The sequence below is a fragment of the Nasonia vitripennis genome, chromosome 1, assembly GCF_009193385.2.
Source record: "Nasonia vitripennis strain AsymCx chromosome 1, Nvit_psr_1.1, whole genome shotgun sequence".
Taxonomy (NCBI): domain Eukaryota; kingdom Metazoa; phylum Arthropoda; class Insecta; order Hymenoptera; family Pteromalidae; genus Nasonia; species Nasonia vitripennis.
In genome coordinates this window covers 14,749,467-14,770,586 of record NC_045757.1, presented here as the reverse complement: position 1 = coordinate 14,770,586, position 21,120 = coordinate 14,749,467, and the positions used below count along the sequence as shown (strand labels likewise).

Sequence of the window (21,120 nt, the reverse complement as noted above, 5' to 3'; positions counted from 1 at the left end):
TTTGTAGAACGCTGACTTTGATTACATCAGAACTCTTTCACATTGGTGTATTGATGTATTTCGCTGACCTGTACTGTACAGAACTTGAGATATTCCAATTGGTTGAATATGCGGATTTATTGCTATTACATTTATTTTTATTCACCCGTTTAATCACTTACATAATTAGAGTTACTATATTCACGTTTAGAAATTGTCAAGCGATACAACTGGACACTAAAAAATGAATGCTAGGAACATTTTTTCATTCTAAATATTTGCAAAGTCCAAACTTATTTGTCTTTCATTTGCATCCCGCATTATGGAAGTAGATAAATCATCAACCTGCATTATATAAAAGTGAAAAATCTGATGTTATACCTTGCTTTCTCGATGAAGCTTACATGCTTCGAATTTACATCGTTGATAAAGTCACGAGTGCCTGATTACAATAAAAAAGCGATTGCAAAACGTCAATCAAAGTTGGGCCTCAAATCGTCAAGTGTCAGACTTGTAAATCGGAGATTAGAGATTTCGAGCCTTTTAAAACAACGAATAACTATAAAATTTCGCAGTCTGTTCGCAGTTAGCTGTCTCTCATTTACTGAGGCAAATAAAAATGCATGCGATCTAGTATTTAAATCGTGCTGTGTACGTCTTGCGTAGCATGAAATAACAATGATTTCATTAAGCCATACCTGTACAAATCTTTTTTCTAGAAATAAATATTTTTTTAAACCAGCGCAATTTAGTCGCGTCACGCTATGAAAGGCCATATTGAACTGAAAAGTATAGCGATACGGCTATTCATCCATCATTCTTATTTATAGTTATTATTATTCACGAGACACCATTTTCACTACTTAAAAATCAAATCGATCGGGGGCTTGCGTGAATCGGTATAACAGGCGTTACGTAAGCCCTCACAAAAAGAGGAGAAAGTTGAAACTTTTTGAATAACTCAGTTCAATTTTTAATATTCGATCACGTGAATCAAATGCACTCGCACATTGCCAATCATACTTACCTCTCTTCGAACGCCAATAGTATTTAAATTTTTTAACGACAAAATGATTGTTGTTAAAATCTAAAAGTTAAAATATAGGCTTTTGTAAACTTTAGTACAAACTCACAAGTTTACAGAAGTGCTCCGACTTTTTAAGCGTTGTACCTTTGCAATTTATCATATAAGCATTGTCGCAATCAGGCAATAACGCTGATTGTGCTACATAGTTTCAGTGTGGTTTAGCAACAATCGTAGCAAAAACGTATCCATTTCGATTCTGCTCCAGTAATAAACTGAGATAAACGTTGATGTAAAGTTTAGTATCTGCACCTCTTCCCTGTATACACTTAATATACAGAATTACGAAACGCCAATTTCCACGTAAACAGTAATCTTATTTTTGCTCGTGGTCTATACCGATAAGTGAAATAAGTGCGGACTCGGTTTTCCCTCGCGGCTTATAGCAGCGACAAGATTTTGCAACGCTAAGTGTGCTATACATATACAGAAAATCCAACGTAAAATCAACGTCGGTTAACGTATATATACTAGCCGGTGTCGTGAAAGGCACGTGATCATCATCAACTGAATCTCAAGTCATTGGCCGCCCCATTGACTCACGAGGTTTTTATTGGCGGGACACGTATCATGCATACGATCTCGTGGGAAATATCACGCGCTTCCGAAAAATCGTTCCAGAACAATCGGAGGCCGGTACAATGTGCATATATGTATATACGTGTAATCTGCTATACCCACGCGGTTATATACGTCGGAACACATCATCTGTTGTTTTATTTCTTTTCATTTCCGAATTCACGAGCATTCATAACGTTAACCGAACTTATAAGTAGAAAGTTGATTGAATATTAGACATTTTTTTATATTTTTCCATGCGTTTTTGTTGCCGTTAAACCTTCTCTTCAGAAGGATAATATCTCGCAGCTGATTATGATAAATCCACCCACAACCGTCCAATGCAGCTTTCGCAATTATTATTATTATTTCCTCCAATTACCTCCACCCCACAGCTATTTCTACACAAAAGGACGACTGTAGTAGACCAATGAGTTTTCACTCGAGTCTTGAAAACCGCTTCGAATTCCATCGAAGCCACCCCTACACCTCGTCCACTATAAATTATAATCGCAACCGCCATCTCTAAAGCGACAAGAATACTCGGTACATTATGTTCCACTGCACAAATAGACATATACTGTATCGAAATTAGATTGAAAATGCAGGTGTTTGTTTTCGCGCGGAGTATAGGTATCGCGCGATGGAGAGAAATTGCATCGGCAAAATGAAAGTGCGGCGCGAGAGTGTGTGTGTGTGTGTGTACACCGTTCATTTTCTCTTTTTACGAATTACGCGCGATGCACTCGAGGTTCGTAAAAGTCTGGCGACGTTCGCGAGTGTATATATATATAAGGTATTTTATATATATATGTGTGTGTGTGTGTGTGCGTGTGTGTGTGTATAGGTAAACGGGCAAGTATGGTTGCAGGTAAAGGGGAGGGAGATTACGAAACGGCTCTCTCGCGAGATGCGGCGAGTTACGCGTGTGAGCCTTTTTTTTTGTTTTGTTGCGGATATAGATGGTGGCATTCGTTTTACGCCGTTCGAAATACGTAGGTGAACGTAACGATGTAAGCCATGTCAAAGGATCTTCGTTAAGTCTTAAACCCTCGAAAGTAAAGCTTTTTTGAATTCGTTAAAAACTTTTAGCGAAAAACGGTGCTCGCAATTCTCAGTAAAACTATCTACACATTCTTTTTTTTTTAAAACACGTAAAAAATGCAGAGAAACTCGTATACCCTGCATTTTTTATCAGTCCGCAAGCAGTGCGTATCGGGCACGTGAGTCCGTCGTCGTCCGCGACAAATGACTCGCTCACTCGAGCGCTCCTCGCTTCGATCCATCAAGCACGTGTCTCCCCGGTTTTGCTTAACAATTCCTATTGTCGCAGACTGATAAAAAGACCGCTCGTTCGTTTAATTTCGCTGAGGCCCTAGAAAAGTTTCCTCCAACTTTCTTTGCGCCCATGATTATACACGCGGAATCGCGCAATTATCGGAATCCGAGCAAGTGCGAGCTCGGCCTCTCCGGTTTCATTAGATTTTTATCCTGGACTGCACCTTCGCTGGAAAAAAAAGCTCGCGACGGCGCTTGAATTCCCACGTGGAAATCAGTGCGACGGACGTGTAATACCTTTGCTGCGCGAAAAAAAAACACTACACCGAGTAAACAATATGCGATACGGCTCTCTTTTGCCGCATGCGCGGAGAGAGCAATATGTCGTGGGCACTAAGCTTCGCTAGTGGCGGAGGCCCTCTTTGTGCGCGGATATGGAGGGATAGAGAGTTTGTTTGGGGATTAAGTCGTCAAAGCTCGTATACGCGCCTAGCTATGTACAGCGGGACAATAACGAGAGAAATCCGCAGCTTTGATATTTTCAAGGCTTTTGCGAATTATAGCTATTGTGTCCTCGCTGATGCTTTTTTTTCGCCGCCGTGCGGGCACAGATGGGAGTCTAGTCTTGTTTAGATTATGTTTTTGCAGAAAGTCGAGTGCCGAGTGTGTATCTGTAATATCATCGGGTTGAAATTGCAATTGAAATCCGCTTGTCGATACCAGGCATTAGTGGCGAACTGCGAAATCATTTATTATATGGGCAAACTTTTATTTGGCGCCGCTCTGGTGCATTGAAGCTAAAGATAGAAATGAACGCTAGTGCACATATTACATTGAATTATTTGTCAATTTGAATTTGCAGCGGAGACACTTTATGATTTTCGAGCCCCGTTTCGTAACTTTAGGGTTACGTGAAAGTTCGCCTGTGAGTCGTACGATGAGAACAATTAGCCCTATCCGCCCCCAAATCTTAAGTCACAATCGATGCACTTTTAATTCCACTCAACTTTACACGTTCGAACCTAATTCCTTTCCCCGTTTAACGACGTATGCGCATAACATCTAAATATTTGCCCATGCGTGTGTTTTAATCGCGTTTCCCACAAACCCACAGCATATAACTTAGTCCATATCCTATACATAACAACATCCCACATTAAAAGTCCACACACACGCACACGGTCGATCTTTCTCGGATCAAACAGGCGCACGCATACACACATCTCCGTCCCTCTCGCGCAGTGAGCGTGCGCGGATATTCCACTCTCACTTTTATCCGGCGCGACTACTCTCACCTTGCTTGCATCGGGAGGCTGATGCAGCGCGCGTGTTTATATATAATAGCTGCAGCGGCACACACGGCCCGAAGAAAGTGTTTCCGGGTGCGCCGGTTGCAGCGACCTCCATACTTGCATAATATACCCCCCAAAGACGACTGCATGCATGCACGGCCAACCGATCGGGGAAGACATCGGCGGCGGCAGTCGCGCGCGCGCCGCGGAACCGCATCGCTGCACCGTTGCGCACCTTTGTAAAGTCGCGCGTATAGACTCCTCTTGAGTATTTGAGAACATACACCTTGTGTTTTTTGGGTGCACATCGTCGGGAGCTTTCGTCCGCGGGGGATATACGAGGTAAGTTTTATTTTCTATTTAACGTCTGGATTTAATCATCGTAAGTCGTTTGAAAAGTGCGGTGATGCCTGATTACCTGCAATCGTTGTCCCCTCGCTTTTTTCTCGAGTTCAGGTGACGAGGTGAAAGTTTAGTTTTAATCTTCCCCTTTAACGTAAAACGTTTGATATGTATAATCGCAAAATTATAAGTAAAATACTAGTTGTGCATCTTCAATTGTTAATTAAGTGTAGTAGCCGAGAGTTTCTTTCATTCGACAATAGGAGTTCAATTTTCGCGACAAATTTAAGTGCGTAAGTTGAAGAAAGACCGAAGGAAGTAAAAAGTGTATCATCGAAATTTACATAATCCGTCGGCGACGACATAAGCCGACAGCAAACAAAATCGCGCGGAGCCTGTTGCGCTGCGCAAACACCTCCTTACGTGCGCGTTTTCCAGCGGAAGGAAGTGTATTATGCACACACGCAACCCCTATATCACTGCCGCCATCTGATGGCTGCCTACTCGAAGCTCGATTTTTGCGCACCTATAATCGGCCTGCGCGCGCTTTCGGACGCGATCCCTTTGACGGCTTCTATTGTCGCGGATTATCTTATTCGAACACGCTTCTTATACACTACGGTGCTTCTTCGCGCAAAGGAGCTTCGCAATCGAGTTAGTTTTTCCGTTCGAATCGGAAGCCGTAACGTCGATGGTGTGTATCATATACACTCTATATAAAGCCTCTGACGTCGGATATACAATGTGCAACAGTTCTCGCGCGAAGCGCTGATGTTTTATACGTTCTATATTCGGCCGCGGTGAAGTCGAGTCCAGTCAGGCGTGTAAACACTGATGAATAAGCTTGCGCACGACGATCGTCGAGAGATAAATTTGGCTCCGGGCAATGTGCTTTGATACCTCGATTGTCGCATACGATGCATCATGCATCGGCGGGGGCGAGACGTTTCCGGCTTTTCCGCTTGCCTCTTTATTATAATACCGCGAGTTTAATTTAGATAGTAGTTCCACTCGTATGGAGAAAAGGAATTCTTTCGATCCATCAGCCCCTAAAACTCGCGAGCTTCCCTATACGTATACAGATTGTATACCGCTACCACCTCGCTACCACCCTCCCACCCTCTACACGCCAGGGATATACCCTCGCAGAACCTGAGCCACCCGCGAGTCATATATACAGTACCTCGATACTATATACATAGGTACACGCCGCTTAAACGGACTGTACAGTCGGCGCCGCCCGCGAAGACACAGGCCGTCGTGGGGGTGTGCTATCGATTTATCTGTAATTGTGAACGAGGTCGGAGCGCGTAGTGTCCGAGCGACAACGCGTGGCGCGGTCGCCGTTCTTTCTTTCCCTCCTTGTCGTCTACCCTTCGCTTATTTCTTCGTGCGCGTTTCTTTCATTCCGGTCACTGTGCCAGTGTCGTGACTCCTCCTTGTCGGCGCCGTCCTAGTCCTCGTCGCTGTTTTACCCCCGAGGATTTCGAGGTGAGTGATGTGGGCGCGAACGAAGTGTGAAATCGGTGCTCCGCGCGGGGGTTACCATTTTGTCGCTGCAGGCTCTGCAATCGTTAGATATGCGTGTATACACCGTACGCGCGGAAGAGGATGTTTTCGCCAGTTGCATAGAGGTTATAACGTATATATTCCGAACGAGCGACGTTTTACGTTGGCGCGATTGCTGAATTCGGCTCGGCGCATGCATAATACATGGATTTCCGACTCCTGTGGCGTGTGTAATACTCCAATTACTGCGGTCGAACTATATAATATTATACCGATCTCAAACGCCAGACCGTGGGTAATTAGAAATGCAGCTCAAGGCGTCGCGTAAAACAACTGTAAAGCGCATAATATCTCGCGAAAAAAAGAGCGACGGCAAAAACTTCGCCTCGTCGCATCGTCTCCGCGCTCGTCAAAGTCTCTCCGTGATACATAACCAGTCTCTCTTTCTCTGCCCAGAAACAGCCTGTGTGTAACGCCAGAGAAGAAGAGTAACGCGCTGAGCCATGGGCACAACCAACGCTCAGAGCTGCGAGACGATGGCGGAGAAGCGAAGCGCGAGCCAGCGTCGTGCCGAGGAGAAGGCCAAGGTCGAGGCCTCCGAGGCTGAACAGAGAGGCGGGAACAACAACAACAATAACAACGGCACCGAGTCCGTCTCCTCTGTGCTGGGAAGCGGAGGACCGGGTAGCAGCTGCTCGGCCGTCGAGGCCTTCTACGCCGAGGCCATAATCCTGGTGACCGGAGCCACTGGCTTTCTCGGCAAGGCACTGCTGGAGAAGCTTCTGAGGAGCTGCTCCAGACTGAGCACCATCTTCGTGCTCATCAGGCCCAAGAAGGGTCGCACCATGGAGCAGAGGTTCACCGAGCTCATCGAGAACCCGGTGAGTTACGCGTATCGATTTCAGTCGAATTCGGCTAATACTCGGCGTCTCATTAGTGTCAAGTGTATATATAACTTTGTCTCTCGGAATGGGTCAATAATAATAGTACATTGTACAACAAGGGACGAAAACGGGCTTTGCCAAGCGAGGATGATGTTTGAGCACGAGTGGTAGTCGAGGGCGCCGTAGGAGCCCGAGACGGACACGAGTGCTCAAACATCATCCTCGTTTAGCAAAGCCCGTTTTCGCCCCTCGTTGTTCGCCGTGCTTTTTATAACAAGTGTATAAGGAAGACCACTTTTGTCGCCTATGAAATTGATCGAGAATAGAGTTTTTTGAGTCGTCCACTACGGTGTGCGTGTATAGATGCATATATAAATATAAATCAAAATTTTGGAAATTGTTTCAAGAGTTTTTAACAATTTAAAGCTTTAGTAAAGAGATGAAAAAAATAAATCAAGAGGAGCGAAAACGACCATTTTCGCTCCTCTTGATTTTCGATTATCAAATTATTGTAGGCTTGTTCTACCTTATAGGGAGCGAAAATGGATTAATTTATACATGTATTATGACCAGGGACTCTTGCTCTATATTTTATCTAACGCTCTTTTCAGTCCACTTTATAGGCGCCGAAAATGGTCTTTTTTATGCACGTGTTATAAAAACTTAATTACCGGCCGATATACGAGTTATGCTCGTTTTTTAGAATCGAGAGTATATTTTTAGCGACGCGGCACAATGATCTAGAAAGTGTGCCTTGCAATAAGATTAAACGAATTCTATTACTTTCTCTTGATTTCTCTCGAATGCGCGAACTTGATTGCTCGCGTATTAAGTACACACGCCTCGCTTGGTAGTGCGTAAATGATGACGTCGATATAAGTTCATATCAGGCGCGTTCAATCAGACGAGAGAAGCCTGAAAGGCGCCGCGTAATTTCAACAGGTGTGTCTGACCCGACCCGACTGTTTTCTACTTTGCGTTTCAAATCGACTATACCGTATAACGAAGTCTATTTGAAATAATATTCTTCAATGAGCAGCATTTTCTAAAGCAAAAGACAATAATTTTTCACCCACCCAAAAAAAAAAAATCAGGTGTTCGACAGACTGCGCTGGGAGTGTCCGAGCGCCCTGTCGAAGCTCTTCCCGATCAAGGGCGACGTCGGCATGCCGGAGCTGGGCCTGAGCTTGGAGGACCGAACGATGCTGATGCAGCGCGTCAACATCGTCTTCCACAGCGCGGCGACAGTGCGCTTCAACGAGCCCATCAAGACGGCCGTGAATCTGAATACGCGCGGCACAGACCGCATCATCGACCTCTGCAAGGGCATGGCCAATCTTGCCTGTCTCATCCACGTCAGCACGGCCTACAGCAATGCCGATCTTCGCGACATTCAGGAGATGGTCTACAGGTCAGTCAACTCCGCGAGTATGTATGCGATATGGCTGCGAGTGGCATTGAAGTTAATGTGGCAGGAAAAAAACGCTCGTGCATTGCGCATATCGGCTCTGCGATAGCCCCGTTGACTCGTGAGGTAGACTGCGACTGATTTACGTAATAACTTGGCGATGTGGTTTATCGTTATATACTTAGATTTCAATGGGAGAAAGCAGACAAAGAGACGCGCCTCATGAAAGATTCGCCCGCATCAGGTTAACCCCGATAAATCCCGGCCCACGCACACTATACCGAGTTAGTTATATCACTATGCGAGCGTTACATCCGCGAAAACAAGACATTAGCCGTGACTTTTCCTACACTTCCTACTCTGCCAATTTACATTCTCGATCGCGGCCTACTCTTTCCCTTTCTCTCTCTCTCTCTCTCTCTCTCTCTCTCTCTCTCTCTCTCTCTCTCTCTCTCTCTCTCTCTCTGATGTCATTCGGTCGCGCACGACTCGCATTCGATTATGCTAATGTGTCCACGCCGTAATCGCGCAGTGCGCCTAACGCATATCGCGATCGCGGCTTCGTTCCATTCTAACATCCCCCGAATAATTGCAGCACGAAGGTCAAGCCTCAGACGCTGATGGACATGTGCGAGAACCTCGACGACGAGACCATGGGGATACTGGAGAAGAAGCTTCTAGGCAAGCATCCGAACACTTACACCCTGACGAAGGGACTGGCCGAGCAGGTGGTGCTGACCAAAGGGGTGGGACTGCCGGCTGTGGCGATCGTCAGGCCGAGCATAGTCTGCGCCGCCTTCCAGGAACCCTTTCCCGGATGGGTCGACAACGTTTGCGGCATCACTGGTCAGTTGAACAATCAACCGTTCACTTCGACTGTACGAAGTATCGCGATGCATTATAAAAATAAAGTCCGCATTTTAATTCATCTCTCGACGCCTAGCTTTGAGAGCTAGAAAAATGCGATGCAAATCTCTTATACGCGCGAAGCTACTCTACTCCACTTTGGTGCGTAAAAAAAGAAACGTCATTGAAATTCTGCACCTCTCGCAGGCATTCTGATGGAAATCGGCCGAGGCACAATGCGCAGCATAGTTTGCCAGCCGCAGTGCATCGTCGACATCGTGCCGGTCGACTACGTGGTCGACACCCTGATCTGCACCGCCTGGCACATAACGACCAGTCGACCCCAGCGATTTACCAACAGCGACACCTGCGCCCTGCGCGTCTACAACTGCACCAGCGGCGGCTTCAACCCCGTCAAGTAGGTGTCCTGCAGTTGGAATAATGCTATTTTCATCGATACTTTTCTAACGATGTTTCACGCCTGACGACAGATGGGGAGAGATCGGAGACATGACGCGCAAGTACGCCATCGAGTCGCCGACAAAGTACGTCATGTGGTACCCTCACGTCACCTATAGGTCCAGCCAGTTCTTTCACAAGATCGCCGTGGCGATTCTACACTTCTTGCCGGCTTTCGTTATCGATATCATTCTCCGCTTTCGTGGGAGCAAACCTCAGTAAGTGTTCTTGATCTTCGATTATATGATTAAAAATAAGAGCGATCTATATCGAAAGTCATTGTTGAAATCGTAGAATGATAAAAATGACGAAGCGCACGATGCGCGCGGCCAAGTCGGGCGAGTTCTTCGCCGTGAACGAGTGGTACTTCCACGCGGAGAACATGAAGGAGCTGGTCAAGTGCATCAAGAACTCGGGAGTGGACGGTAGCACACCCCGGTATAACGTCGACATCACGAATCTCGACTGGGAAACCTACGTGCGCCAGTACGTCCTGGGCATTCGCAAATACGTCCTCAAAGACAGCCCCGACACCCTCGGCAAAGCCAGAAGCAAACTATACAAGTGAGCCCGTTTATCCTTTATTCACGCATTTTTATAGCGCGGGTATAAAGTAAAACACACCCTATTTCAACTTTCGCGCGTAAAGCAAATTTTATTATCATCTCCATTGCACATCAAGATACTACCGTCCGCGATAATACACTTCCATCGGCATAATTAGATCTGCATTTTTAACGGCGAGCGCTCACGAGCGAATAATTGATAAACTACAGATTTGTCGAAACGAGGAAAATTCATGAAAATTTCATTCCCACGACAGGCTCTACTGGATTCGTCGAATCACCCAACTCTTCAGCCTGTACGTGCTGGTGAAAATAGTGACGCGGGCGAGCGCCCGGTGACGGATAGCCATGCTTCTGCGAATAATCGAGCGTCTGCTGAGACCCTGGCGACGGCTGAGCAAGTTTTATCCGGCAATTATGTTAATACACTAAGGAAAAAGAGAGACGTCCGATTCTTTATTCCGACATATAGCTATCACATACACACAATTCGTCCGTCTAATAAGTCGTATAAGTCAAGCAACTATACGAGAAATCTACATATAATGTATATCATTGAATTCTCTGATTTAGTATTCTGGGAGGTAATATATAATAATGCAGTATTTCCGTGAATCGCGACAAAAGAACGATCCCACGATTATTCTTGTAAATAGAACATTTATGTTTTTTTTTCTGCGAGTACGATATGTTATGCTATAATACTCTTCATTTAACGGAAAAACATATAAATTTTCCAGTAGTTCATAAGCCGTGTATGTGTGAACTATTTCGTGCGAATTCCGCATGCAAGAGTCGACATTTTTTACACTAATTTTTATCTCCTTTTGCACTAAACAAGCCTGTAGCGTTGTATGAATACTTATAGTTACAGCTATTTTGAATATAACGCATTTCAAGAGCCGAGGAAAGAAAATGTTGATTTCGCACGAAAATTTAGCGAGTGTTAACGTTTTGTTCGAGAAATCACGAATCGAGCAAGTGAATTTTCAAAAGTATAAAAAAATTGCGATATGGTATTATATACACGACTGATGAGTTTGACGAGGAAATGAAAAGGGACCATAGATCTGAAAATTAGTTCGTTAGGCACCGATAAACACAAGTGCCTTTGTTGTATATTTAATTAATAATAATAACAGAGCAATATTTTTTACATGTGTAACATATTATTGTCGCGATATTTATACATATAGGTAAATATATATACTCTACGTACATATCCTGTGGAAAGGGGCAAAATGTCAATTGCAATAATAACGATGATTCTTACACTTATGCAAAAACAAAGAAAAAAAACAAAAACAGACAAAATACGTATATCCATATCCTCATTAAGCACACAAAAAAGATGGTTCAACAATAGATATACAAACTATATATTTTTAATATCTATATCATGTATGATCGTGCGTTAATTATATCAACATTATTATAAATATACGTACTGAAGTATATGTTTAAAATGAAATCTCTTGTTATTCTAATAAATCTAATTTTAATGAGTAAAAAACATTAATATCGTTCGAATAATCCCCCCTTAGAACAATCACTCTCTTCGCATCTTTGTAAAAACCATAGTACTAATACCATAAAACCATAGTAAACGCGCACTTATAATATGACAGATTCGTTCGTTATGGCACGAAAATAAAGGAACATTAGGTAATTTTGGACTAACACACCGCATCAGCATCACATCAGCTCTTGCCTCTTTCTCGCTACAAAGCCGAAGCATGCTCCGACGTCTCGTTCCCAGCCTTATCCGCATTAGAAGCCGGCACCTACGAAAATACAACCCAGTCATCATCTTCGCCTTTTTAAAAACCAGTGCACGTAATCCTATAATCACGCGCCAACTGTCGAAATTGGCATCGCGCGCAACTCACCTTGACTCGGAGAAGCTGCGGCGACTGTTGCTGATGTGGTCGACTGAGATACTTGCGGATAAACGGTGCGACGAGAGCTGGATCAAGCTTGTCTATATTTTCGGAGGAGATTATACTGACGACGAGGCCGATGCTCATGGTGACCAAGGTACCCGCGACCGTGTACCACAAGTAGCTAAGCCGGTAGACTGCCCATGGCTCGCTGAGAAACGATGAGAAATCGAGGATACATATAAGCTCCTCAATCATTTAGGCTGACCTTCGCGAGGGACGCCGGCCAATAAATACTAATAAGGGAAGAATCGAGAGGAGATCGAGATGATACAAATTGAATGAATGACTTTGTGTTAACATTTCATGGTATCGCTCATTGTGTTGCGTCTGTCATTAATCGTTTCTGCTGGAGTGGTTATCATCGATTATATGTATATATAGGAAAGAGGGGAGTCAACTGCTGCGTTCGTCGAACTGTGTAACGCGTTTTTTGTATACGAACAGAATACTTGCGTGTATCGCATAAGATTGTAAAATCAAGACTGAATGAACGAGACTCACCCTTCTTCGGGGTCGTTCAGAAGAGTCTCAGGCGACAGCATCAGCAGAAGATTTTCCGCATGTTGGAAGCTGTAGGTGCAGCCCTCGGTACTCACCGGCTTCTCATCAAACCTGTAACAATTCGATCATCTCGTCGGTGCAACGAAACAGTCCTCGTAGTGCGCGAGAAAAATCGTCGATCACCTTACCTAATCCTTCCATTGGCTATGGCAGCTTCGGCCGACAGACTGATCCATCCCATGAACGCAAGTCCGGAAAGCCCTCCGACGAGTGCACCCTGCAACCGTTCACAAATCCCTCCTCCAAATATGTACGTCAAGCTTCGATCAAAATCGTCGCGTCTAACTTTAGAAAATTCCGAGCATAGCTACGAGCTCCCGAATTATTAATAGAAATTTTCGACTGTATTTAGCTCCGCGTCGCGCTATTTATAAAAAGCTTTTGATCGCGCGACACGTGTTTTGCTAGACACGAGGAACAAATATTTTGCCACTATACTCCACGTTTTTATTTTGTTCGGTTTCGTTCGACACACAACACAAATAGTCAACACTGTTTTCGCGATACCCACACACAAGCTCTTGCGTAGTTCTTCAGTACTATCTATTTACAAGTTGTAGCGCGCGTGCATCAACGTGTTATCGGCAATTTGTTGACACATCTACTACAACTATGTTCTCTTAACAGATCGTCGCGATGGCGTTGAGAGGGTGATGATCATCGTGACTCACTAGCCTACTGAGTCATGTAAACACCGGAAGCAAAGCTCAAGGATCGTTTCCGTACGGAAGAGAAAGACGCGTGATGCCTATATACTTACGTTGGCATTGATCCAAGGCACCAGTATACCCATACTGAAGATGCCGAGCGAAGGCCCACTGGTGATCGCGCTCAGACTCGTGGTCAGCTGCAACGTTTTTGCGAAACGCCTCGTGTCAATGGCTTTCTTTCTGAATTGAGGATGGTTATAGTGGTGATGTGTATTACCTGCAGTACGTGAGTACCGGTCTTCTCGACGACGAAGACTAGGCCAGTGCAGATGACACCGAGGACGAGGACGGTGAGCTTCATGAGGATTTCGGTGGTTTTAGGGCTGAAGTCTGTCTTGCGGAAAGGCTTGAGGAAGTCCTCGAGCACCACTGCAGCCATGGAGTTCAGACCCGTCGACAGAGAGCTACGTGTGAGTGGAATAACGATTATCGCTCGCTGTGCCTACTGAAATTCCGAGTAGGTATTTCCTACTATTCTTCTCGTAAACAGCAGCTGTCGCGCATGAGTCATTATACGCTTTTATCAAAGCTCCATTCGTTTCAATTCAATTTTGAGGAATCGAAAATCGGCGAAAATAGAACGCACTTCTCGTAAAAATTGAATCTCAAATGAGCTCGAAAAGTTGCATGTATATAAGAATATACCTGAGCGCAGCGCTGAAAACACCCGCGACAAAGAGTCCCGGCAGTCCTGGCAGGTCACCGAGGATGTTCATCATCAGCAGCGGCAGAAGCTGGTCCTTGGCACTCGCGAGCTTCATCGAAGCAGAAAAAACACAACGACTCAGTATACAGCCTTCGTTCGTCGGAAAATCGTCATCGTCAAATTACACGTTACACACCTTGGTGGTAAGAGGGTCGCACTCGTGGTACCAGGCGTAGACGAGCATACCCGCGTATCCGCAGATGCCGATGAGTATAAGGACGCCGACTATGAAGGTCCAGAGCGCTCTGAAAACGAGTCAAGATTCTCGCATCCTCGAAGCTTTTGTAAAAGAAAAAAAACGAAAAAAAAGATGCACGGTTTCTCCTACCTTCTGGCGTGGGCGACGGTGGGCAGCGAGAGGTAGCGCTGTATCATGTTCTGGTTGATGGCGGATATTTGCAGCCAGTGCACGCAGCCGCCGATCACCAGCGACCAGATGGTATGACGCGTCAGCGGACTCCAGTCGGCACTGACTCAAACAGAGGATTTTATACACGCATTTCGAATTCAATAAAGGTATAACACTGCGCGTATACGCAGTCATTCGACTCACGTGGGAATCTCGATTCGGCCGGAGTCGAAATTGCGACGCATAACGACGGACAGACCGCCGAGATCCGAGGTGCCTTTTATTACGATCAGAAGCATCGCCCCGAACATTATGAAAGTCTGAACGAAATCGGTCCATACCACTGCGCGCAGTCCACCCTGTTGCAAAGAGTTGTCGTGTGCGATTATGGATTTTTCGACGAGTTTGTTCGCTTAATGTTTGGCTAGTTTTTTATAGTTAAAAAAAGTACTTGTGTTCTTGGGACATTTTAGTATTTTCTTTGCAAAGCCATCAATTGTGTATACAGGCACTTTTACGCTCGAGCCAAGGTTTTTCCCCGTTAGACGAAATTTATTGTATTTGCTTTGGAGCGTCACGCAGCAGTGTAAACGCGTAGCCATAATTGTATCGGTTTTTTCGGAGAACAGTAGACTATTTTAAAATTAAAAATTACATAAGTGTATCGTATTGTACTCTTGGCACTTACCACACAAGTGTAGAAGATGCAGACGACGCAGACGAACGGCGTCACTACATGGATGTTCACTCCGGTAACTGTATAAGAGATCAGAGAGAAAGACGTGACTCGACGACTCAACGAGTGATGATTCGAATAAGAATAAGAACAAATACAATTGTGCATCTGGTTCTCACTGGCTCTTCGTAAATTCACTTACAGTAGCCGGAAGACGTGCTTTCGTCGAATTTCGAGCGAGGGCCATTAATTTACTGTATACACATTATTACATAAGAAGCAACGTGTATAACGGGGAATCCCGCGGGGCGTCTGACGGTACCGCGTACCTTATCTACTGGCCCCCGACGCCTCTCGCGTAATTTGCATACTTGCAATTTTACTTTTCAACACCTCGAGGGTGTACACGTGGCTTATTGATACGATTCGTTTCGCTTTTTAAAGTATCGAAAACAAATTTACTCGTATATAAGACTCAGAGTATACATTGAATTTGCATTCGATCAATATCAATAATACGTATTTTTTCAATTGATACTTTCATCGAGGACAGCTCCGAGCGTACAAATCAGACGAGTAATGTAGGTAGTGTGTCGAGAGTGCATTGTCGTGATTTTTCCGAAAGCTAATGAGGATAATGGTCCGGCAGCAACGAAATAATAGAGCCAGTGCGTGAATCACTGCTCCGAACAAATAGCCCGTATAGATATACACACGTACCTTGATTGAAGGCGAGCGCCGGGACGTAGATGACGATTGGCAACCAGGTTATCTGGAATAAGGCGCGTAGTTTCACGGTCAGCTCTTATCTCTATTATTTATACACGCTATCAATGTGGAATGCCGCGCGTTGATTGAATTTAAAAAAAAGGTTCGATCGAGATGTCTGTCGGCTTTGATATTTAATCCTTTTGTGTGATGTGCCGACAGATTGATATTGCGTCCTTTTTGTATAAGCGATTTGCAAAATAAAAACGTATTTGTACAGAATAAAACTTCGAATTACGATTCCAATGGCGAAGAGAAGAGAGCCGAGGATCCTAATCTTCTTGTCGAACCTCCTCTCCAGGTACTCGTACGTGCTGGTCAGCTTGAGATCGTGGAAGACCGGCAGGTAGACATTCGACATGATGAAGCCAACCATGATGACCCCAAAGCCAATGCAGAAATAGCTCGTCCCGTAAACGTAGATCTCCGTAGGTGTTCCAAGGAGGGAAATTCCCGAAATGAAGCTCGCGACGAGACTCATGCTGACGGGTATGGTCTTCATGTTCCTGCCTCCGACCAGGTACTCGTCTTCTCCGTGGGACTTCTTGACGAAGCCGAAGTAGACGCCGATGCCGCAGCAGGCCAGCAGCATCGACACGAAGATGGAGTAGTCCGGCCAGCCGAAGTTTTGCAGAGAAGAGATCACGTCCTGGACGTTGGGCATGTCCGCGCCACCGACTCCTGGGGACGAGGCTGACAGAGCTGGGAAGGACTCGTCGTTCGGGGCCGCGCCGATGGAGGAGGGCATGTTCGACGAGGCCATCTTCTTGCAGACGTATATTCTCGGGGTTTGACTGTGGAGCTGCAGCCGCTGATGTTGCTGCTGCTGCTGCTGCTGCTGCTGCTGCTGCTGCTATGGGTGATGTGCGGCTTGGCTGAGCTGCTCGCGAAGAAGAGATTTGTGAAGAAATTGGTTTAATACGCTGACTTGCGAGATGTATCTAGCCTTTTAAACGAATTTTTCGAATAATTGCCGACCTGCTAAAACTGGATAGAATTGTATCGTTGGCGATTTTCTTTTAAACGAAGCCAATTAATTATGATCGCTGATTATCGTATGCGGTTTCAAATTAATTAAAAAACCTATGCTATACGAAAGAGGATAAATCAATATGATTGAAATGAAACTGATCTGACTTATATTATAAAAGCTTGATTTTCACGTCAATGATTGCAATAGTTCTTTACAAATTAGAATATGAAATAGAAAAAATAGACTAACTTAATACAAAATTATTTAAAAACGCCTTTAGTAATTTTATTTTTTTTATTTGACATACCTTATACCTGTGCTGAAGTATATGTAAGAATTTAAAAAATGTTTGTCATCCACGTAATGATATCGTTTTCACGCACTCAAATTAAAATTGATACGAAAATCTACGCAGGGCGAGCAGTAATGAGAATAGATTATTGTTATTATTATTTCTATTTTTATTTTATCGCAAAACAATTTCCTTTTTCGCTAATTATTAGCACCCGTTAATAATTGTTTTATTAAAGGCGAAGCGAGGCAATCTTCTATTTTCTTTCTATTCGTAATTTTTGTTAGTTTTTTTTTTATTATCGACTCCATTCCGTACGAATTCGCACCCAAACCAATTTATGAATTTACTATCCCTTACCTCTCACTTAACGCACAGTCGTGCAAAAAGATATCGCTCTCAGCTCCAATTTATCTGACGTATATAATTTCAATTTGCAATACATCCTGCTCACGTCATTCAATCAAAAATGAGTTTATCCTCAATCGTTCGTTCAACAAGTCTAACAATTCCCTTGAAATGGTTCAAATATATCTTCGCGAAACTTGCAAAACTAATTTCAACAACTAACAGTAATACAATATTTCAATTTCACAACAAATCCTCTATTCAACACCTGTTAGAAAAAAAATGGACAAACGGACCAATGCAGAAATTACCAACGAATTGAAAAAGCCTCTCAGCTGCACCACCCGACAGTCGCTCCTATGTTTCGACCGGGAGAAAACAGCTTCAGCCGCACACACACGTTCGTGCACACGACGGTTCACCCGGCGATAGCGCAGGAGGTGCGCACCAGGCTGTATCTCGGCGTGCACTGCGGTGTCGCGTGCGAGTCGAGAGCGATTTTCTCGTTAAAAGCGACAATGGGCACATAAGTGTAGCCCCAAAGAGACGATCGCCTGGCCGCTTGGCACGGCCAAGTGGATAATACGGCCTAAATTCGTGCAGCCGCGCGTGTTACTGTTACCGGCTTTTTCTTTTCATTCTCTTTTTGCGTTATTGGGACACGTGCGACGTCGCTCTGTTTTTCCTTCCTCGTGACTCTCCGCCTTATTTCGCTTCGCTGGCCGGAGAGAAGTGCGCCGAGTATACGCTGCATATATAGTGCAGAGAGAAATGCAGAAAGGATGACAAGGACTCGAGAGCAGCCAAGAGGTCAGACTGGATAGTGCTCGAACGGATTGGAGCGATTTCTGCGGCTATCATCTAAATTATGCTTCTCTCTCGAATGACCCTTTAGCACGATATACGTCGTATATGCGAAAGGACGATGAACGCTTGCGTAACTGAGAACTCACGCTTGCTTTTGGTTCATGTACCTTTAATTTATTTATATCAAATGTAGAATAGATTAGAATTAAACATAGTGCGCGGTGTATGTGTGTGTACTCATCGACATCCCGTTACAATCGTACGTTACGAACAAGCCAAAACAGAATTATCCCTCGTAGAACTTGGGCAGCTGGTTTCCCAGAATCACTTTGCGCTCGATGCCTTTGTCGGTGATTACTCCTAATCTAATGACACCACCGCTGCTTCCGTCACGAGACATGGCGAGGGCCAGCGCTGCAAAATAAATATTTTGTACACACGGGTTTCCCAGACGCTATTGAATTGATTGTGAAATTATAGCTACGGCGGAGGCTTACTGTTGGTCACGAGCTCAATGGTTTGATCCTTGGTCATGCCGGGCTTGTAGTTGGCGTCGACGTAACCGTAGACGTAGCTGGAGCCTGAGCCACCAATAGAGATGGGCTGACGGAGACACATGCCTCCCAAAGGCACGCTGTAAACTTGACCTCCTTTGACCGAGTCCCAGCCAGCTACGAGGATTCCAGCCATGAGAGAGTCGCGGTAGTTGTAGCAGAGCTCCCTGAAAACGTTTGCTGCTGTCTCGACGCGCGGCTCCATTCCCAACTCCATTCTGATGGCAGAAAATTGTTGTTAGTAGACTGGATTAAATGGTTTGTGTATGTAAAGCTGCGACTTACCTGTGAAATCCCAAATGATAGTTTACAATGTCTGAGATTGCCTGAGTATCTGCCGATGATCCTGAACGACAGCAGTAGATGTAGTCGGTCACTTTTGTTAGTTTGTCAGCCACACGGTTGGCTACATAAGCTCTGCAATATGAAGTTGATAATAGTCAACAAAGTCAGTATTTTTCAAGCTAATTGATTGTAATCCAATGTACGTACCCAGTAGTGGAGCGTGAATCAGCTCCAATGACAACACCACCTTCGAATTCACAAGCCATGATTGAAGTCTGTTGGAAAAGGTTATTTTGCATAAGTAATTAAGCATATCATAAATGAAAAATGTTCTTATTCCTCGAGACTTTAATTTTTTATACTGAATTGTAAAACAATTTGAAACTGTTTAAAGTTTGCACTGTCATCCTAACCTTCAAAATCAACAACTGTTAAAGATAGAGAAAACTTACTCCAGTACTGTGTTCAGCATGTGCCCAGTCCGGGACCAAGGAATCCGACATCGGATTTGCACCTGCCATCATGGGACCGGCTACGTTTGCCATTGTTTATCGACTATTTCAACAATTACTAATAGTTTATCTGTAAAATCACGTCGGCAAATCTCTCCTGTGTTGACGGCGGCTCTTCAAAAGTTGCAAAGACTGGTGGCGCTACCTGCGTGCGCGAGAATTTATTTTTTCTCTTCAGCGGCCTTAGCGCTCTTTTTAAATGTAATAATTAATCATAGCAAAAATGTAGTAAATTAAAGGATAATTAATCAAAAAGTGATAATGAAATTTTCAAAAATTAGGTTTTATTTAATCTTCTTGTAAATATAACTTTCTACAAACTTCTGTAATTGGAATATCAGAAACAGGTGGTATACCACCATGAATACGTTTTTTCTTCTTCAAGCAATATTCATCTGTAATTGTTCTGATATCATCAATATCTGGAGTAAGAGTCATATTTATAGCTGGATAAATGGCAAAAGCAAACACTGCGATTGCTGTCAATATCCAAATTGGAAGAGCTACTGCCCAATATTTTGATGGCCAGTAAGTGAGTCCCAGTTTCTTATGTAAAAATTCATCTGGTATAAAAGCCCATACAAGATATAACAACAATAACATGTTAGATCCTATGTACATGGCATATCCATAGACTGATCTAGGACCATATGGAGCTGGAGTACGTTCCGACATTTTGATTTATTAAAAATAAAAGTATATACTTCAGTACAGTGTATCTTCTTTTTTTCAATAGTCGTCAGTAGTGATCATATTTAGGTTCTGGAGGTCCGAATTCTTTCATAGTTTCAGTAATAAGTAGCAAAGCTTCGAAAAAGGATGTTAGTCCTACTCTTATCTTACGTGCCTCTGATCCAGCAAAGTTCCTGCAGTAAAGATTTGAAATTAGAATAAATTAAGAAATGAGCATGTTTCCGCAAATAATAATCCACTTTATATAAGCAACATACACTTTTAAGGTGTTTGACTCCAATGTCAATGTTTTCTTTACACCACTTCTTGAAGGTTCTGCATCTACCCTCAGTGTTTGATAAGCAACATCAGCCTCTCTTTCACTAGGAAATGGTATAGATAAATCGCTAATAATTAAATTAAGAAAATTATTTTTGTTTTTACAGTAAATATGAATATTGCAGACGTTGTTATAAGTAAAATGCAAAAGGATACACAGTAAGGTCGCTCATGATACTGTTATTAAACGTCCTTCAACTATATGTTACGAAACAAATAATTCGCATTTTATTTTCTAAATATAGTAACCATATTTTATCAAAACAATATTGGTTTGACACTATTTACGGTCTTCACTCTTCAGTTATCATCTCTCTCTCAATTCTTAAAACTCAACACGCGATTTTTAAGGTTATGTATACCTGCAAAAATACAAATTACAAACACGCAATTCTACGCATGCGTACATAAAGCAGACCA

The 21,120-nt window shown here is 43.8% G+C and overlaps 5 protein-coding genes across 8 annotated transcripts in view; 1 reads left to right on the top strand and 4 right to left on the bottom strand.

Moving 5' to 3' along the window:
- The window catches only part of LOC100121470 (fatty acyl-CoA reductase 1), a 30,026-nt gene extending 18,514 nt beyond the window's left edge, over positions 1 to 11,512 (top strand). The window contains exons 1-8 of one of the 3 annotated variants that reach the window (XM_031928571.1): positions 4,385 to 4,533; positions 6,499 to 6,923; positions 8,021 to 8,337; positions 8,930 to 9,180; positions 9,388 to 9,598; positions 9,672 to 9,857; positions 9,934 to 10,203; positions 10,463 to 11,495. In XM_031928571.1, the coding sequence (XP_031784431.1) occupies positions 6,546 to 6,923; positions 8,021 to 8,337; positions 8,930 to 9,180; positions 9,388 to 9,598; positions 9,672 to 9,857; positions 9,934 to 10,203; positions 10,463 to 10,544 (1,695 nt within the window). In that variant the 5' untranslated portion in view covers positions 4,385 to 4,533; positions 6,499 to 6,545 and the 3' untranslated portion in view covers positions 10,545 to 11,495. Of the gene's footprint in view, positions 1 to 4,384; positions 4,534 to 5,820; positions 6,025 to 6,498; positions 6,924 to 8,020; positions 8,338 to 8,929; positions 9,181 to 9,387; positions 9,599 to 9,671; positions 9,858 to 9,933; positions 10,204 to 10,462 lie in introns of those variants that run through there. The other 2 variants (XM_031928562.2, XM_031928579.1) reach the window with 2 other exon arrangements.
- On the bottom strand, positions 11,283 to 18,019 carry LOC100121489 (sodium-coupled monocarboxylate transporter 1). The gene is made up of 14 exons (XM_001605050.6): positions 17,843 to 18,019; positions 16,157 to 16,798; positions 15,871 to 15,922; positions 15,163 to 15,230; positions 14,679 to 14,833; positions 14,454 to 14,594; positions 14,262 to 14,370; positions 14,065 to 14,174; positions 13,637 to 13,823; positions 13,470 to 13,556; positions 12,838 to 12,926; positions 12,650 to 12,760; positions 12,095 to 12,296; positions 11,283 to 11,989 (listed from the first exon to the last, which is right to left on the bottom strand). Exons 2-14 carry the CDS (start codon positions 16,679 to 16,681, stop codon positions 11,927 to 11,929), a joined length of 1,899 nt encoding a protein of 632 aa, XP_001605100.1. The 5' UTR covers positions 16,682 to 16,798; positions 17,843 to 18,019; the 3' UTR covers positions 11,283 to 11,926.
- Positions 18,020 to 18,490: 471 nt separating this feature from the next.
- Positions 18,491 to 19,821, bottom strand: LOC100120560 (proteasome subunit beta type-6). The gene is made up of 5 exons (XM_001601870.6): positions 19,630 to 19,821; positions 19,385 to 19,452; positions 19,178 to 19,309; positions 18,836 to 19,110; positions 18,491 to 18,752 (listed from the first exon to the last, which is right to left on the bottom strand). Exons 1-5 carry the CDS (start codon positions 19,720 to 19,722, stop codon positions 18,625 to 18,627), a joined length of 696 nt encoding a protein of 231 aa, XP_001601920.1. The 5' UTR covers positions 19,723 to 19,821; the 3' UTR covers positions 18,491 to 18,624.
- A 129-nt stretch (positions 19,822 to 19,950) lies between these two features.
- Lage3 (L antigen family, member 3) lies at positions 19,951 to 21,085 on the bottom strand. 2 transcript variants are annotated; one of them, NM_001161578.1, is made up of 3 exons: positions 20,857 to 21,085; positions 20,640 to 20,768; positions 19,951 to 20,555 (listed from the first exon to the last, which is right to left on the bottom strand). In NM_001161578.1, exons 1-3 carry the CDS (start codon positions 20,871 to 20,873, stop codon positions 20,429 to 20,431), a joined length of 273 nt encoding a protein of 90 aa, NP_001155050.1. In that variant the 5' UTR covers positions 20,874 to 21,085; the 3' UTR covers positions 19,951 to 20,428. The 2 variants fall into 2 exon arrangements, with proteins under 2 accessions (NP_001155050.1, NP_001155051.1); NM_001161579.1 differs by having other exon boundaries at positions 20,640 to 20,744.
- On the bottom strand, positions 19,978 to 20,364 carry Pigp (phosphatidylinositol glycan anchor biosynthesis, class P). Its single transcript, NM_001161589.1, has one exon. It carries the CDS (start codon positions 20,362 to 20,364, stop codon positions 19,978 to 19,980), a length of 387 nt encoding a protein of 128 aa, NP_001155061.1.
- Positions 21,086 to 21,120: the final 35 nt, after the last annotated feature.

What these genes read in the sequence shown, in the direction of transcription:
- LOC100121489 (XM_001605050.6), bottom strand. Translation starts at nt 16,681, where the DNA reads ATGGCCTCGTCGAACATGCCCTCCTCCATCGGCGCGGCCCCGAACGAC. An exon ending in TTCTCTTCGCCATTGGAATC is followed by an intron (nt 15,923 to 16,156) that starts GTAATTCGAAGT and finishes GCCTTATTCCAG; the next exon opens with ATAACCTGGTTGCCAATCGT. An exon ending in TGCCTTGGATCAATGCCAAC is followed by an intron (nt 12,927 to 13,469) that starts GTAAGTATATAG and finishes GAACGGTTGCAG; the next exon opens with GGTGCACTCGTCGGAGGGCT.
- LOC100120560 (XM_001601870.6), bottom strand. Translation starts at nt 19,722, where the DNA reads ATGGCAAACGTAGCCGGTCCCATGATGGCAGGTGCAAATCCGATGTCG. An exon ending in ATGCTGAACACAGTACTGGA is followed by an intron (nt 19,453 to 19,629) that starts GTAAGTTTTCTC and finishes CTTTTCCAACAG; the next exon opens with ACTTCAATCATGGCTTGTGA. An exon ending in CATTGAGCTCGTGACCAACA is followed by an intron (nt 18,753 to 18,835) that starts GTAAGCCTCCGC and finishes TTTATTTTGCAG; the next exon opens with CGCTGGCCCTCGCCATGTCT.
- Pigp (NM_001161589.1), bottom strand. Translation starts at nt 20,364, where the DNA reads ATGTCGGAACGTACTCCAGCTCCATATGGTCCTAGATCAGTCTATGGA.
- Lage3 (NM_001161578.1), bottom strand. An exon ending in GAGTCAAACACCTTAAAAGT is followed by an intron (nt 20,556 to 20,639) that starts GTATGTTGCTTA and finishes TCTTTACTGCAG; the next exon opens with GAACTTTGCTGGATCAGAGG.